This window comes from Canis aureus, chromosome 37 (genome assembly GCF_053574225.1).
Source record: "Canis aureus isolate CA01 chromosome 37, VMU_Caureus_v.1.0, whole genome shotgun sequence".
NCBI classification, from domain to species: domain Eukaryota; kingdom Metazoa; phylum Chordata; class Mammalia; order Carnivora; family Canidae; genus Canis; species Canis aureus.
The window spans coordinates 13,824,286-13,839,833 of NC_135647.1; the positions used below are offsets into that span (position 1 = coordinate 13,824,286).

General features: G+C 46.2%; 1 protein-coding gene across 2 annotated transcripts in view; it reads left to right on the top strand.

Moving 5' to 3' along the window:
- GFOD1 (Gfo/Idh/MocA-like oxidoreductase domain containing 1) overlaps nt 1-15,000 on the top strand; it is a 113,704-nt gene extending 98,704 nt beyond the window's left edge. For both annotated transcript variants that reach the window (XM_077885859.1, XM_077885858.1), the window contains exon 2: nt 7,897-15,000. In XM_077885859.1, coding sequence (XP_077741985.1) covers nt 7,953-8,816 — 864 coding nt within the window. In that variant the 5' untranslated portion in view covers nt 7,897-7,952 and the 3' untranslated portion in view covers nt 8,817-15,000. The remainder of the gene's footprint in view (nt 1-7,896) is intronic.
- Nucleotides 15,001-15,548: the final 548 nt, after the last annotated feature.

Here is a 15,548-nt window from a genome sequence, read left to right on the forward strand (position 1 = left end):
GTCTGCTGGGTCCTGATTGTCTTCAATCTCGAAATAATCCACATGCCAGGGTGGTAACATTCTGGGGCAATGTATTCCCCTCCCCTCAAGCCCCAAAAGACGAAGAAGCTTAGGCTCTTTGTGCAAAAGCATAAATGGTCTACAGTGGAGGCAGGCTCTGAAGACCTCCTCACAATGCCAGGGCAGTCCTGATGTGTTCGCTGCCACCCACCCGGAGTCACAGTGCACTGCCTTGACACATGTGGCGAGATGCCAAGGCATCCATTTCTGGGCACAGGGGCAGATCCCTCGGTGGAGATAGCCAAGCAGACGGTGATGGTATCATGGGTCAGATCACATCCCCAGGGGAAGGGGGCGGGAAGCAGCAGGGTGGCCACAGACACCATAGTCCCCAGATGCCCAGAAAGCTCCTGCTGTTCCTTTATGTCACTGTGAGCACCAGTGGGCGTCACTAAAACTCTCCCAACTGCTTGGGAAAAGGTTTGGGGCTTGGCAAAACACAAAACACCCTTTCTTTCTCAGTCATGTCATATTTTATCTCTGCTTTCCATTTTGCATGGCCTGTTTATTTGGAGTGAAATTGAATCCATATGTTTCAAGTCCTTGATTTGTCTTGATCCTCTGCAGCATGATTTCCTTTAAGATGACATGGGGTCCCAGAGATGTGGATCCTTGGCCTTAGAAGGAGGACACCACATCTTGCCATAAGAAAGTATAAGCTCCTAAGGGAGCATGTTTGGCCTTCTGGTAAAGCCCTCCCAGAAGTGAGACTCCTCTGAGGGTCTGCAGAGCGGGGACCAGGGTCATATTCTTCCCCTCGTGGTTCCCCATTAGGAAGCAGCCGTTGGCTGTTTGGGGGCAGGAAGAGAAAGGGGACTTCTGTCTCTCCCTGAGCTTTTCTCCCTGAGAAATGGAGTCTTTCAGCTCTTGTCACCCTGGTGGTATCCATTTACCTTCATATCAAAGGAACGCCAGAGTCGTGTGCTTCTTAGGGAGCAGTACAAGACTTGGGCCCCACTTGTTATTTCCTTTTCAGCACAAAATAGAGAAGGGCAAAAAAAAAAAAAAAAAGGCTTTTCTCTAAAGAGGCTTTTCTAGCACTTTTTCATGGAATGGCATTGTGCTACAAGACACCTGAAAATCACAAAGATACCAAAGACCCGTGGTATTTTCTGAAGAGCCAGACCAAAGCCCAGGCTGACAGAGGCGATTTGGAAGGCAGGTATTTATGTGCTGTCTTTGGAAGAAACCCAGCATGTATTCAGTGGCATCTGACACACCCAGGATTGTTGGGGGTGTCAACCGTGTACCCAGACAACGGAAGTTCCCTTTCCACTGCATGTGATTTTAGGAGTGAGGGGATGCTCTGTGCCGCACTCATGTACTTACACACACCTGCACACACCCCGATGCACACTCACTGTGTCTGATGACTGGAAGTCTACAATTAGAATTATATTCCTTTAAGTACAAACTTTTAGCTATAATAGGAGTGAGGTCTGAGGATCTTATGTACACATGGTGTTTATCCCTGATAACATTGTATTGTGTAATTGAAATTTGCTAAGAGGGTAGAACACCTAAATGTTCTCTTGCACACACAAAAAGATCAACACGAGAGGTTAAACAGATGGTGGAAATACTTTCACAGTGCATACGTATATCAAATAACCGTGATGTATACTTTAAATATCTTGCAATTTTAGGGGCACCTGGGTGGGCTCAGTTGGTTAAGTGTCCGACTCCTGGTATCAGCTCAGGTCGTCAGGGTCATGAGATTGAGCCCTACGTCAGGCAGTGGGGAGTCTGCTTGAGATTTTCTCTCTCTCCCTCTCCCTCTGCCCCTGTCCCCCGAAATAAATGAATAAAAACTTTTTTAAAAATAAAAAAAAATCTGGGACACATGGGTGGCTCAGCAGTTGAGCGTCTCTCTTTGGCTCAGAATGTGATCCTGGGATCCAGGATCGAGTCCCCCATCGGGCTCCCCGCAGGGAGCCTGCTTCTCCCTCTGCCTGTGTCTCTGCCTCTCTCTGTGTGTCACTCATGAATAAATAAATAAAATCTTTAAATTTTTAAAAAAAATTAAAAAATCTTAAAATTTTACACGTCAATTATATCTCAGTAAATCTGAAATAAAACAAAAATCGGAAAAACCAAATAAGCAAGCTTTGTTCTACTTTTTGTTAAGTAGAATTGTATTTCTTTGGCCTAAGCCCTTTGTTCTTGTTAAACTGCTAAGGACCTCGGAGTTTCAGGTTCTGGGCATTTTGATGGGGAGAAGCTGAGAAAGAGGACCTGAGGATTTATGGGGCTCCAGAGGGTGCTTTGCAGAAGTCCTACCAAGGGGTGGGGTCAAGGTGAGAGTGTTCAGAATAGAGAGAAAACGAATTTGCTTTATAAATCAGTGAAGGGCCTCCCAGCTCTGCATTTGGGGTTTCTTTTAAAACAGAAGTGTAATTTTGTTTTTAACAGTATGTCATAAAGCCTTTAAGAAGTTATTTTACAGGGGCGCCTGACTCAGTAGAGCATGCGACTCTTGATCTGGGGGTTGTGAGTTCAAGCCCCATGTTGGACATAAAAAATATATAAATACATATATACATACATACTTTAAAAATAAGTTACTGTACAGTTTATGATGGAGATGCCTGCTTCTTGGGAACCTGAGGGAACTGTATTCAGGCTTGGGGTGTGGGTATGGTTTTGTGTGTATGTTTGAATTGCATCTTCTGAAGAGAGTCTGTAGCTTTCATCAGAATCATAAAGAGGTCCTAAGGAATTGGAGCCAGGAGACCTAGCAATGTAGCCTGAGCCTCTGAAGCTTTCACAGTTCAGGGTCAGTGGAGCGCTCACCAGCCCACTGGGGCACAGCACTGGGACAGGTCCACTGGCTCTTGTACCTGCCTGCCCAGCCTAGGCTTTGGAGGCACTCTCTGCCATCATGTGAATACCATCCTTCAAAGGTCTTTGTGTCTCCTCTGAGTTTATTTTAGTATAGATGCTGCCAAAGAGAGCACTCTCCTTTGAGTTTAAAAAAGAAAAGCTAAGGGACGCCTGGGTGGCTCAGTCAGTTGAGCGTCTGACTTTGACTGGGGTGATCTTGGCATCTTGGGCTCGAGCCCCGCGTAGGGCTCCCTGCTCGGTGGGGAGTCTGCTTCTCCCTCTCTTTCTGCCCCGTCTTAAAAAAAAAGAAAAGGAAAAAGAAAAAAAAGCTAACCTTTTTTTCTGACCATAAAACTAGAAACTTAGGAAATACAAGAAAACGTAGCAAAGAAAATAAAAATGAGTCATAATGCTACGAATGAATTAGCCACTGTGAACATTTTGAGGTGTTTCCTTCCAGATTTTCTCTTTTTCTTTTGTATTTTTAAGAGAGAGTTGAGATCATAGTAGGTCTATGAATAGAGCCCTTTTCACTTCACATGACATCATAATCATCTTGCCTGCCATTAGAAAGTCTTTGTTAGCATCATGCTGGACGACTTCACAATTATTCTATTATACGGCTGTACTACAGCTTACATACCCATTCTTCTATCATTGGGCATTTGCATTGTTCCTGGCTTTTTGCTTTAATAAATAATTCAGTGAGAAGCCTCCTTGGGCAACAAGCCTTGCTTACATTTTAGATTATTTCTTTATGATGGATTCCTAGAAGTCTCCTTTGCATTTTGTAGGTATCATGAGTTAAGATGTTGCTGAGAGCCATCTGGGAAGTGTGGATATTGCTAAAGAGCGCAGGCCGCGAGGTGGGGCAGGCAGCAACGTTCACTGGGTGCTGTGGGTACAGTGGAGGCTTGAGAAATGAGAGCCAGTGTCTGTTTTTGAGGACTTTATTGTGTAGTGTGTAGCCACAACATACGTAACTAGCCTAACAGAAGAGATTCTTTATCTCCGAACGTTGGGGGAGCCATGCATGAGTTTAGAAAGTGCTAGGGGGTTTCGTGTCTGTTCACGTTACATTTTCTAGCGAAGGAGCTGTCAACAGCATCTTTTCATCTTTAGAGCTGCAAAGAATTACCTATTTCATGATGGCTTCGGGGGAATGTGTGGGGATGGGAAGTAAATTAATTTTCCCTATTTTTTTCTTTTACTATTTTATAATCTTTTTATGGTAGAAAAATAAGGCTTGTGAGTGGGTGAAGCCTCGGACTTCAGCTCAGGTTGTGACCTCAGGGTCCTGGGATCCAGCCCCACCTTGGGCTCCCGGCTCAGCAGGGAATGCGCCTCTCCCTCTGCTCCCGCCCCTGCCCCCCTCATGCTCTTTCTCCCTCTTTCTCTCTCTCTTCAAATAAACAAATAAAATCTTAAAAAAAAATAGAGAGTATAATAGAAGAATAAGAAACTTTTTCTCATGTGCCATTAAGATGAACACAAGAGTGTACTAGGAAGATGACAGGTAGGGTCCTGGTTTGGGGGAACCTTGAGGTAGGGTATAGGAGAGGTCACAGCCCATACCTAGCAGGTGTGAGGCAGATTTTGGCAGCATTAGTCACCTGTCCTGGCAGTGACCTACCAATCCGTTTACATGTAAATCTGCTCCTGCCAGCATGAGCTGGTGTTACGTGAACCTAATGCCTACAGGGTCGTGTTATCAGAACATTATGTTTCGCAAGCACATGGCACATTTGGTCATACAAACCGATGTTTCCTTGTCCCTCTTCTCAACTGGTTGCTAAGAGTTAAAGGCGCTTCTTACTGATCATTCATGGTCATCAGAAAAGCCAGCCAGCTCTGCCAGTATGGACAAGGCAAGGAGATGTGGTCATTGTGTGGCTTCCAGGCCTTTCACTCAGGGCCCGAATTAAATGTGTGTGAGGAAATCGACAGCCCATTGATTGTATTTATTTTCTACAATCTGTCCTGACCACGTCTGTTTGTTCGGCTGGTTCTTCCACCGGGAAAATGAGAGCCATGTGCCAGACCGTGTCCTCATCCAGGCATCTCCACTGGACAGACACCCACAGTTGCAGGGACCTCCCCGCACCCCCCCCCCCCCCCCGCCAAATCCTATCTCAGTCTAGCTTATTGTGCGATTTCATGGAGTTTGTCAAGTTGAATGCCTACAGTCAGGATAACTGGGATGGGATTGTATGTCTCGTTGCTCCCTTTCCTGTGGTATCTCCCTCGTCTATGGCTGGAGGGTCCCCAGTAGAGGGTCAATGTGCAGAGCATGACCAGAAAAGAGACACGTACCCTGACTCAGAAATTCTCCAACTCTTTCTACCTAGCAGCCTTCAATCTGGCTTACTAACAAAATCCATGTAATTCTATTATTATTATTATTATTATTATTATTATTATTATTATGTTCCAGTTGGCTGTCTCTACAGGTTCAGCTGAATTGTTTTCCTTCCCTGATTCTTGGCTTCTACAGAATAAATCCCTTTCTCATTCCTGTCAGTCTTCGTTCCTTTGATCCTTTGTTTTCTCTAGACCCAGAATCACTTAGTCTCCCAAAGGGCTTGAATCTACCTGTAATTTATGCATCCAGTACAGTCATCACATAAGCCTAATTGTTATTTGGCCTCAGCCGCATTGGCCAAAATCACCAAACCCCACCATGAAACAGATGGAGGTCTGGGAGGAACCAGCCACAGCTCACCCCTCAGATATAGGGAATACCCACCCACTCTTCCCGTCAAGAGCAGGGAAAACTAAGCAAACATAACTCTGACCACTGCCAGCCCTAATTCATAATGCAAAATAAACAAGCAGGATAACACTCAAAATATAATCCTTTGTTTGTGGTTGTAGAGGAGAGAGCTAAAAGCTTAGACCTTCACAGGGTATCATTAAGAAATTCTTCCTCATATTTAATCAGACTTGCTTTGGCTATGACTTAAGCTTACGTATTCTGGTTCACTGAACAGAGACACCGTTCCCTTCTTTACCCATGATATTTCTAAGAATACATTTTTAAAAGAAATTATATTTAATATATATAAAAGCTATAAAATATTTCATATGAAAGATACTTTAAAAATTTTTTTATTATATTTTTAAAGATGTTATTTATTCATGAGGGACACACAGAGACAGGCGGAGACATAGGCAGAGGGAGAAGCAGGCTCCCTGTGGGGAGCCTGATGTGGGAATTGATCCCAGATCACATCCTGAGCCAGAGGCAGACACCCAACCACTGAGCCACCCAGGCATCTGGAAATACACTTTTAATAAAACGTTTTATATGTGAAAAAAAGTGATATTGTGTAGGCCTTATGTTTTATATTTAAACTTTAATTTTATTGTTTTTTTTTTTAAGATTTTATTTATTCATGAGAGAGACACAGGCAGAGGGAGAAGCAAGCTCCATGCAGAGAGCCCGATGTGGGACCCCGGGATCACGACTTGATTCGAAGGTGGCACTAAGCCACTGAGCCACTGGGGCTGCCCTTTATCGGTATTTTAGAAGTAAAATATGTTTGTATATAAAATGTCATAGGGCAGCCCCGGTGGCTCAGTGGTTTAGCGCTGCCTTCAGCCCAAGGTGTGATCCTGGAGACCTGGGATCGAGTCCCACCTCCGGCTCCTTGCATGGAGCCTGCTTCTCTCTCTGCCTCTCTCTGTGTGTGTCTCTCATGAATAAATAAAAAATCTTTAAAAATAAAATAATAAAATAAAATTAAATTAAATTAAATTAAATTAAATAAAATGTCATAGACTCATAGAAATGAAACATGAAGTGCTTTATATCCTATAATATATATATAAAGGCACATAACCTATATTATAGGTTATTATATATATTATATATTTTATATATATAAAATTTTATATATAAATAATATATAATGTATAATATATAATATAAAAATAATATATACTTATATATTTTTATATGTATCAAATATATATAATTATATATATAAATAATATATAATAGATAATATAATATATAATATATAATATAAAAATAATATATAGTTATATTTTTATATATAAAATATATAAGTATATATAAATAATATATAATGTAATATAATAATATATAATATATAATATAATCTATAATATAAAAATAATATATATTTGTATATTATATATAAATATATATAATTATATATAAATAATATATAATATAATATATAATATATAATATAAAATAATATATATTTATATACTTTATATATAAATATATAATTATATATGAATAATATATAATATAATATATAATATAAAAATAATATATTTATATATTTTATATATAAATATATATAATTGTATATATAAAATAAATAATATAATATGTAATATAAAAATAATATATATTTATGTATTTTATATATATAAAAAATATATAATTATATATAAATAATATATAATATAATATATAATATATAATGTAAAAATAATATATATTTATATATTTTTATATATAAAATGTATATAATTATATATAAATAATATATAATGTATAATATTTATATATATATATATAGAATTTTATATATATAAATAATATATAAATATATATATATTCTATACTGGTAAAATTTTAAAAACATCTCCAAAGCAGGGGCTATGTAAATATATTAAAATGAGTTAATAAATGAAGTTGGCTTAATAGCAAAGTAATCGACCGAAGCGTTTAAAATCGAATGGGGCGCCTGGGTGGCTCAGCGGTTGAGCGTGGGGCTCAGGTGGTGACCCCGGGGTCCCGGGATCGAGCCCGCCCGCATCGCGCCCCCTGCAGGGAGCCTGCTTCTCCGTGGGCCTGTGTCTCTCTCTGCGTCTCTCATGAATAAGTGCACAAACACTCAAATAAAATAACGGGAACGTAGGCTGTAGCATGAGTAGAAGCTGGGCCCCGAGCCTGCTGCGTGAGCAACCGGGCTGCAGGCCGGCTGTGCCCCCGCCGCGCGCCCTCACGGCTGTTTGTCCTCCCGCCCGCAGGCATCGGCAAGAACGTGATCTGCGACCGCACGGCCACGCCGCTGGACGCCTTCCGCATGATGTCGGCCGCGCACTACTACCCCAAGCTCATGAGCATCATGGGCAACGTGCTGCGCTTCCTGCCCGCCTTCGTGCGCATGAAGCAGCTCATCGAGGAGGGCTACGTGGGCGAGCTGCAGGTGTGCGAGGTGCAGGTGCACAGCGGCAGCCTGCTGGGCAAGAAGTACAACTGGAGCTGCGACGACCTGATGGGCGGCGGCGGGCTGCACTCGGTGGGCACCTACATCATCGACCTGCTCACCTTCCTCACCGGCCAGAAGGCCGTCAAGGTGCACGGGCTGCTCAAGACCTTCGTGAAGCAGACGGACCACATCAAGGGCATCCGGCAGATCACCAGCGACGACTTCTGCACCTTCCAGATGGTGCTGGAGGGCGGCGTGTGCTGCACGGTCACCCTCAACTTCAACGTGCCCGGCGACTTCAAGCAGGACGTGACGGTGGTGGGCTCGGCCGGGCGCCTGCTGGCGGCGGGCACCGACCTGTACGGGCAGCGCAACGGCGCGGCGGCGCAGGAGCTGCTGCTGCAGGACGCCACGCCCGTGAGCAACGCGCTGCTGCCCGAGAAGGCCTTCAGCGACATCCCGTCGCCCTACCTGCGCGGCACCATCAAGATGATGCAGGCCGTGCGCCAGGCCTTCCAGGACCAGGACGACCGGCGCACGTGGGACGGGCGGCCGCTGACCATGGCCGCCACCTTCGACGACTGCCTGTACGCCCTGTGCGTGGTGGACACCATCAAGAGGTCCAGCCAGACCGGCGAGTGGCAGAACATCGCCGTCATGACCGAGGAGCCCGAGCTGAGCCCCGCTTACCTCATCAGCGAGGCCATGCGCCGCAGCAGGATGTCCCTGTACTGTTAGCACCTGTCGGGGGGCCCGGAGGCCTGGGCCCGGGGCCCGGAGAGGGTGGAGGCTGCTGCAGAGGCGGCCCGGGCTGTGCGGGGCGCAGAGGTGGGGGGCGGCATCCGACAATGGGTGAGGGGCACCCAGTAAGACTGCTGGCAGGGTGAGCTCAACCTCAACCTCAACGGCCACCCCCCCGGAGGGGGGCAGGATGCAGGGGGGCCTGCTGGGCGTTTGCATGAAGGGGAGGAGGCCTAGCAGCTCCTGCTGCCCGCTGCCAAGGGAAGCAGGGAGGGGTTGGTGTCTCCCCCATCTCATCCGCCCCGACCCCTCGGCCTCCTTGGCAGGCTGAGGGCCCCTGCCATGCAATGGCAAGCGGAGCGGGTGCAGGCTTTCCACCCCCTGCGCCCGCCCCTGGCAGGAGAAGGCGCCTCCTCGGATGTCCACGGAAGCCTGTTGGTCTGGGGAGAGGCGGGGGTGCAGCGGGCCGAGGAGAGAGCTCGACGTCCAGGAAGCCACTCCAGATGTCTCCAGGAGAAAGCCCTTGGTAGCGCAGTGTACAGCGATCTTGATCGATTGGTGTTGCTCATAGGAAGCGGGTGGGGGAGCGTCTTCCTAAGTGGTTCGGTGCCCTCGGCCTGGCCTGCCATGGGGTAAGGGAGTGCCAGGAATAGCAAGCGGAGCAGGGCACCAGCCTTCTGGCTGCAGACAGAGGAGGCGGAGAATAAAATAGCCCTTGGGATTTGGCAACAGTCCAAAAATTGCAAGGAGCCACCTTATGCTACTACTTCGGGTGGGGTGGCACTGAGGGCAGGGGATGGGGCACTGAAATGTCCGTTCACGTGGCTCTCCAGCAGGGTCGGGGCCCAGCAGGAGGGGGTCTGAGCACCAGCGCGCAGGCTGGGCTGGGGGCCCCAGGAAGGTGAGCCCGCCCTGGACGGGCTTTGGGCTCTGACACCTGTGTCTCCTACCAAACCGATAAAGGACTTTTAGGAGATTCACCTAGCTTTGTGGATTTAAAAGGGAAGCCTTCGGTTCCAGGCAGGGAGAATCTTTTTCTCTTTAAGAAAAAAAAAAAAAAAAAAAGTCAAGGCTCTTTTCCTTAGCTTTGACCTACCTTAGCTTTCAAGATGCTGACACCTGCAAGCTTTTGAATAGGTATTAAACAAAAGGACAACCAGGAACATAATTTTCAGTGTTTCTCATGGGGGGTTTTAAAGCCCTCGGAGGTGTATCTTCATGTAGGGCCGAGAATGTTAAGGTGGGGGGGAAAAAAAACCCATGGTCTTCCTTTCCTTGGTTTCTTTGTCTCTTGTCTTGTCCCTCTCTGCTTAGAGAGCTCTTAGTGGAGGTGGTAGCCTGCAGGCTTGGAGGGGGCAGTTCCAAAGGGAGGAATTGGAGCTACACACACGCGCACACACGCACACTGCACACACACACCCCTAAGCGGTCGTCGGCGCTCACCACCAAGTGTCACTGCAATTCAGCCCTTTCTTGAAAGGGACACAGAGTCAAACATTTTGAAAGTGGGGGACTAACCTTTTCTTAGTCCTTCATCCCCCGTTAGCCCTTCGCCAGGGTCGGATGTGGAGACCGTGACTTGTAAGTCTCCATAGCTTTTGTTCCCAGGTCACAGAAGTCCAACAGTTGTCTTTGGCTCACAATTGAGGTTACAGAGTCCTTTCAGATGACTGGCGGTAGAACTGGAAGGGAATTTAAGGGGCCATGAGGACCTTCCCCCCCACCCCCCCGGGCTCTGAGGAGTCAGAATCTGAGAATGAACAGAAGGGTCCGTTGTAGCCTCCATCCTCCTCCCTGGCTGCCCCTGGGTGCAGGGTGGGCATGTCCACAAGCACCACGGGATTGCTGGTCATTTTCTAGCACAGAGGAGGAGGGGTTGCCTTCCCAGAAAAAGTCACCCCACTTCCTGGGGGCCTTGCTGCAGCCTGGCTAGGTTAGCCAGCTGAAACTCTCCCCGGTACCTTATGGGCCCTAACGTCATGAGTTCGTGATGAGCGTGCTGCCTCTTGCAGGTGTCATTTCAAAACTAGAGATTTGGTGGAATGAATGAGTTTCAATAATAGTGTGAGCAGAGGGCCATGTGGTGGGCTGCTTTGTTTCAGGTTCTCCTAAATAGCCCCCTGGATAAATAACTTTTGTAGAAACAGTAGAAATATTTTTTTTTTTCTATTTAGCCCACAAGGCTGTGATGAAGGACGAAGGGAAAGGAAACTAGATGACTCTGTGGGTCCCATTTTTCTAAGTTGTTTGTAATATAAGTAGGCATATTCCGGAGGTTTCGATGATATGTTTCTATGCTTAACCAAAAGATTTGGGAAGTGTTTTTTTCTTCCAAAGGCCTCTGAGTTCTGTGATAAATGTTCAGTGTCTAAAACAAAAATTGTCATTTGAGGCTAGGGTATATAGAGAGAAACTATATTCTTTAAAAGAAGCATGAGAAATATTTTAGTAAGCATACTCAAATTTTATCTACTGAAATGCATGTCGTAGGTAGATGCAGGAAGAAGAGGAAGAGAAGACCTAGGTAGTTCATTTTTTAAATGCAAGAATTCTAGGAAATTAAGATACTTCCTTAGTGCGCCTTTTGCCCCTTTACTACCACTTGCAAAGCCTTGATTGGTAGCCACAATGGGAAGCTGCGATCTCAAGCTCTCAACAAAGCCTACGGGGGCAAGGCCCAGCACCTCATGGTGTGCTGTGGGGTCTGGGTGCCACCAGGTGACTTTGACCCAGGACGAGGCCCCTCTGGTTACTGTGTTTCAAAGACCCCATGTAAGGGAGGTACCGCTGCAAGGCCTTCATATTTAGTCACTGTTGCTTGGTTTGCAGCCATCATTGTGTAGATGCTTCTGGTCTTGGAAATTTGGGCTCATGCTACTGTTTGCTCACGCTACTGGTACAGAGAGGGTGGAGGTCAGTGGTGCTTACCTGGTATTCACAAGTGTTTGGAATGATCTGGGCTTACATGGAAAGTTTGGATTCTCTTGAGTTTTCTTCTGCAGAAAGAGTCCATGACCACTGCCAGCTCTTCTATGACTTCTCCTCTCCATGGGAGAGACGTTGCAGGTACCACGCATACTCCTTACCTACCTGGTGGCAAGTATCTGTATGTCAGGTGTATCTGGACCTTCCTTCTAGGGGCAGTCTTGGCTGACTCCACTTCAAGATGAGCTTTACCCGGACCCTTTCGAGAGCCATCCAGTACTCGCTGTGTGCCCACATTTCTTGATCACCCAGTGTGTGTAGGGTATTTTAGATAAATTATCTCATTTAACCCCCAATGCCACCCTGTGGTATTGGGTATTGTTATTCCCATGATACACATGAGAAAATCGGGGTTCTTCTGGGAAGAATAACTTGCCCCAAGTCACACAGCTGTTAAGCAGAAGTGGAGTCACCCGAATCCAAAACTTTTCTTCTCCAAACCACGTTAGCCTCCCAAGAAGATAGATTTGTTCACTCCTTATTGAACCCCCCGGGGGCGGGGTGGGAGCCGCTCCTCTCATGTCCCGTGGAGCATCCGTGATTCGCAGTGCCTGGGACCGGGACATGCACCTGCACGGGGCTCAGCTCCCCTGCCATCCGCGCCCTCCTGTTGAGCAGGATGCCACATTTGATGTTCTGCTAGAAGGTTCCTTATAGAGCTGCAAATAGAAGCAGTCGATTCTTCTTCCCTTTCCAAAATGGAAATTGCACTCAGCGTCTTTTAAAATTGACTTTCCTAAGTTGATTTTGATTGTGATGCAGCAAACCGCAGGGTTGGGGATTTGCAGGACATCATTGGCCCGCTCTTAGAGGTGGCCTTGGATTTTGCTCTGGGTGGTCTAATACAGGAAAACGTCTTCTCAGGGAGTGGGGCTTTTAAATTTCATTTGTCTGTGACACCGATTTTACCTGTGCATTGCATTCATACCTCTGCGCTCTCTCAACTCTCTTCATCTTGTCTCCTAGCCCCTAGCCCAGCTGTCGAATTTGAGCTGGGTCATAAAGCAGGTCTCGGATGGCATCGCTTTTATTCTGGTGGGTATGGAGGGAAATTTCAGCATGCTGGGGAGACATCCCAGGGAGAAAGTAGCTCCGGTTGCATCCGAAGGGACTTCTGAGCCTAGTGTCTTCACACCCTTTATTTTTCATCCCAGAGACTGATGGCGGAGGTCAACACGTCCCTTAGGGTTAGAACCAGGCCTGGAAGCCCCTCATTGCAGGTCCCATCCTGCTGTACATGGCACCTTCAGAGCTCTCAGATGGGTTAGGGAGGCAGAGAGGTGAAGTGACTTGTCTGAAGTCCCATGGCTAAGTTGGTGGAGGCGTCGAGATTAGGACTCAGACCTGCAACCGGCTGTATTCCCTGAGCTCCCGCGTTTTTTAGCAACTCAGTTATGTCTTGAATGTACTCAGAAGCTAGCTGGTTTTGGTGTCCCCTGGAGACTGTAATGGGAACAGTTATCTGTAGTTTGTATTGTACTTGGCAAGGACGAGGGACACACATTTAGATGCCCATCTTTGAGATTTCCTAAGGCCAGCTCTGCTTAGTGCCCCCACCCACCCACTCCTCTCCTAGATACAGATCCAGGCCTTGGCTGGCTTATGATGCCTGCCCCACCTGCTGCCTCCTTTTTTGGCCATTAAAGCTCTGAAGTCTGCAGGGCAGAGGCCAGGACACTGGGGAGCTCATTAAGAAGTTATCAGAGCCCCACATTTCAGTTTTGAGGACAGGGAGGAGGGCAGTGACAGGACAGCTGTCTGTGTCTGCAGCGTGGCGTCCTGACAGGCAGCTGGCATGCCCCACCTGGCCTGCCCTACCCTGGGCAGAGGAACAGGCTGGTGGCAGTGCTCGGAGTCTCAGGGACAGCCTGACTGAGTCAGGCTCCCAGAACTTCCCACGGGAGGGGCGAAGGCCTCCCATGCTGCTGCCATCAGAGGTGATGGGCTCAGTGGTCTCGGAGTCTGGAGGTGAGGCCAGAATCATACCTGAGTGACCACATTGGTTAGCAGTGGAAGGCGGTGGTGTACTGACCTTTCTCGTCCTCGTGTCACAGTCCTTCTTTGCTGGAGCCCTGGAGGGAGCCACTGAAGCATCTCACTCTCAGTCTGGCTACTGAACTGTTGCACTACTGAATACTCCTAAATCTGTTGTACTCTTTTTCTGTTTAAACCAGCAGTGAGTAGACTCAACAAGACTGTGTCGTATGCAGTAGCTCTACGCTTAGTGCAGCATCAAAAGCTCGCCTGGGCTGGTGTGGGCAGGGCCTGCAGAATAACCATAGGTCGTGTCCTGCTGTTTCTCTCACTCCCCGTCCTGATCTGTTCTCTGCAGCCATCCTCACAAGGGCTAAGTTGTTGAATGAGCCCCATGACTTCTCCTTATAAACGCAATGACTTACCTGTGATTCTAGTCTAATCCCAGGTTCAGAAACAAAACAAAAAAAGCAAGTGACCTGACCAGCTACTTTGCTCCCCTCTTCCTCCTTCAGGCATCCAAACACGTCGAAACTTCATTGGTATTGTGCCCTGTGCCTCACCCAGGGGAGGGAGAAGTTTCTAGCAATTATGGCTTTCTTTTTGCTGCCTGGTGCTTTTACAGTACTACTTCTTTTTCTTTTTCTTTTTCTTTTAACCAAAATTACATTTGTTTGGTTGTCATTGTCGAGTATGTATTTATTGTGTTTTACAAACATGAGTATATATATATGTATGTATATGTATAAAACCAAACTTATATATAAAAAGTCAAGGCATGTATACTAGATATTTTAAAGAGTTATTTATCAAGGGGAAAAGATGTGTGTTATAAAGTAAACAGAGTCTATATTTTATATATAATGTAGATAGCAAAAAATAGCTTATAAATTATAGAAGGTTTTGGTTTTCTTTTTTTTATTATTATTAAAGCAAAAAAGAAAAAAAAAGACAATGAATGCAACTGTTTTTAGTGTTTTTAAGGCCAAACCTACTGTGGGAGGTGACCTTCCCTACTGGGCCCTGAGGCCATGCAGTCTGAGCTCCAGACCCAGGAGCTGATGCCCACTGTTACCTCTGTGATGCTCAGGGGACTGTGGTTGGCATTGCTCAACCAGCTGGTGGGTGCCACCTTACATGTGGCCTTTTGCTGTCCTCCCCAATTTGCATTGGTGGGATAAAGAAATGGAAGCAGCAAATAAAGATTGAAGAGAAGATACAATTCCAGCTGTTTTCCTGTTTATTAGAGCCAGGTGCTCTAGCTCATGAGTTAGGTACCTGACCAGTCTGTGGGATCCAAAGCAAGAATGGGGGTGAGAATGATGGTGGTGCATCTGATGTGTGTGTGTGTGTGTGTGTGTGTGTGGTATAGAGGGAGGCTGTCCATGTGTCAGCATGCATGGAACTAAACAGTGGGAATCAACTGTCCTGAAGATTCACTGAATCTTCAAAAAACTGGAGGTTCTTTAGAGCGATCTGGTTCAAAATCTCATTTTGGAAATGTGGAAATGGAGGGGAGAGGCCACCTAACTTGGGAGGGGGCGTATGTGTGTGTGTGAAAGCTTCATCCAGACAAGATGTCAATATAGACTTTAGAATTCTAGAATTCTCTATTCTTTTAATATCTTAACCTCATACCTCACACTAAGCTCTGAAAGACCCTCTAGCAGGCTCACTTGTTCACAAGAGCATCTTTGCTGACTCCATTGTCAACGTCCAAGGGCCATCATCTTGGATGGAGCTCAGCCTAATTTCAGATTTGCATGACAT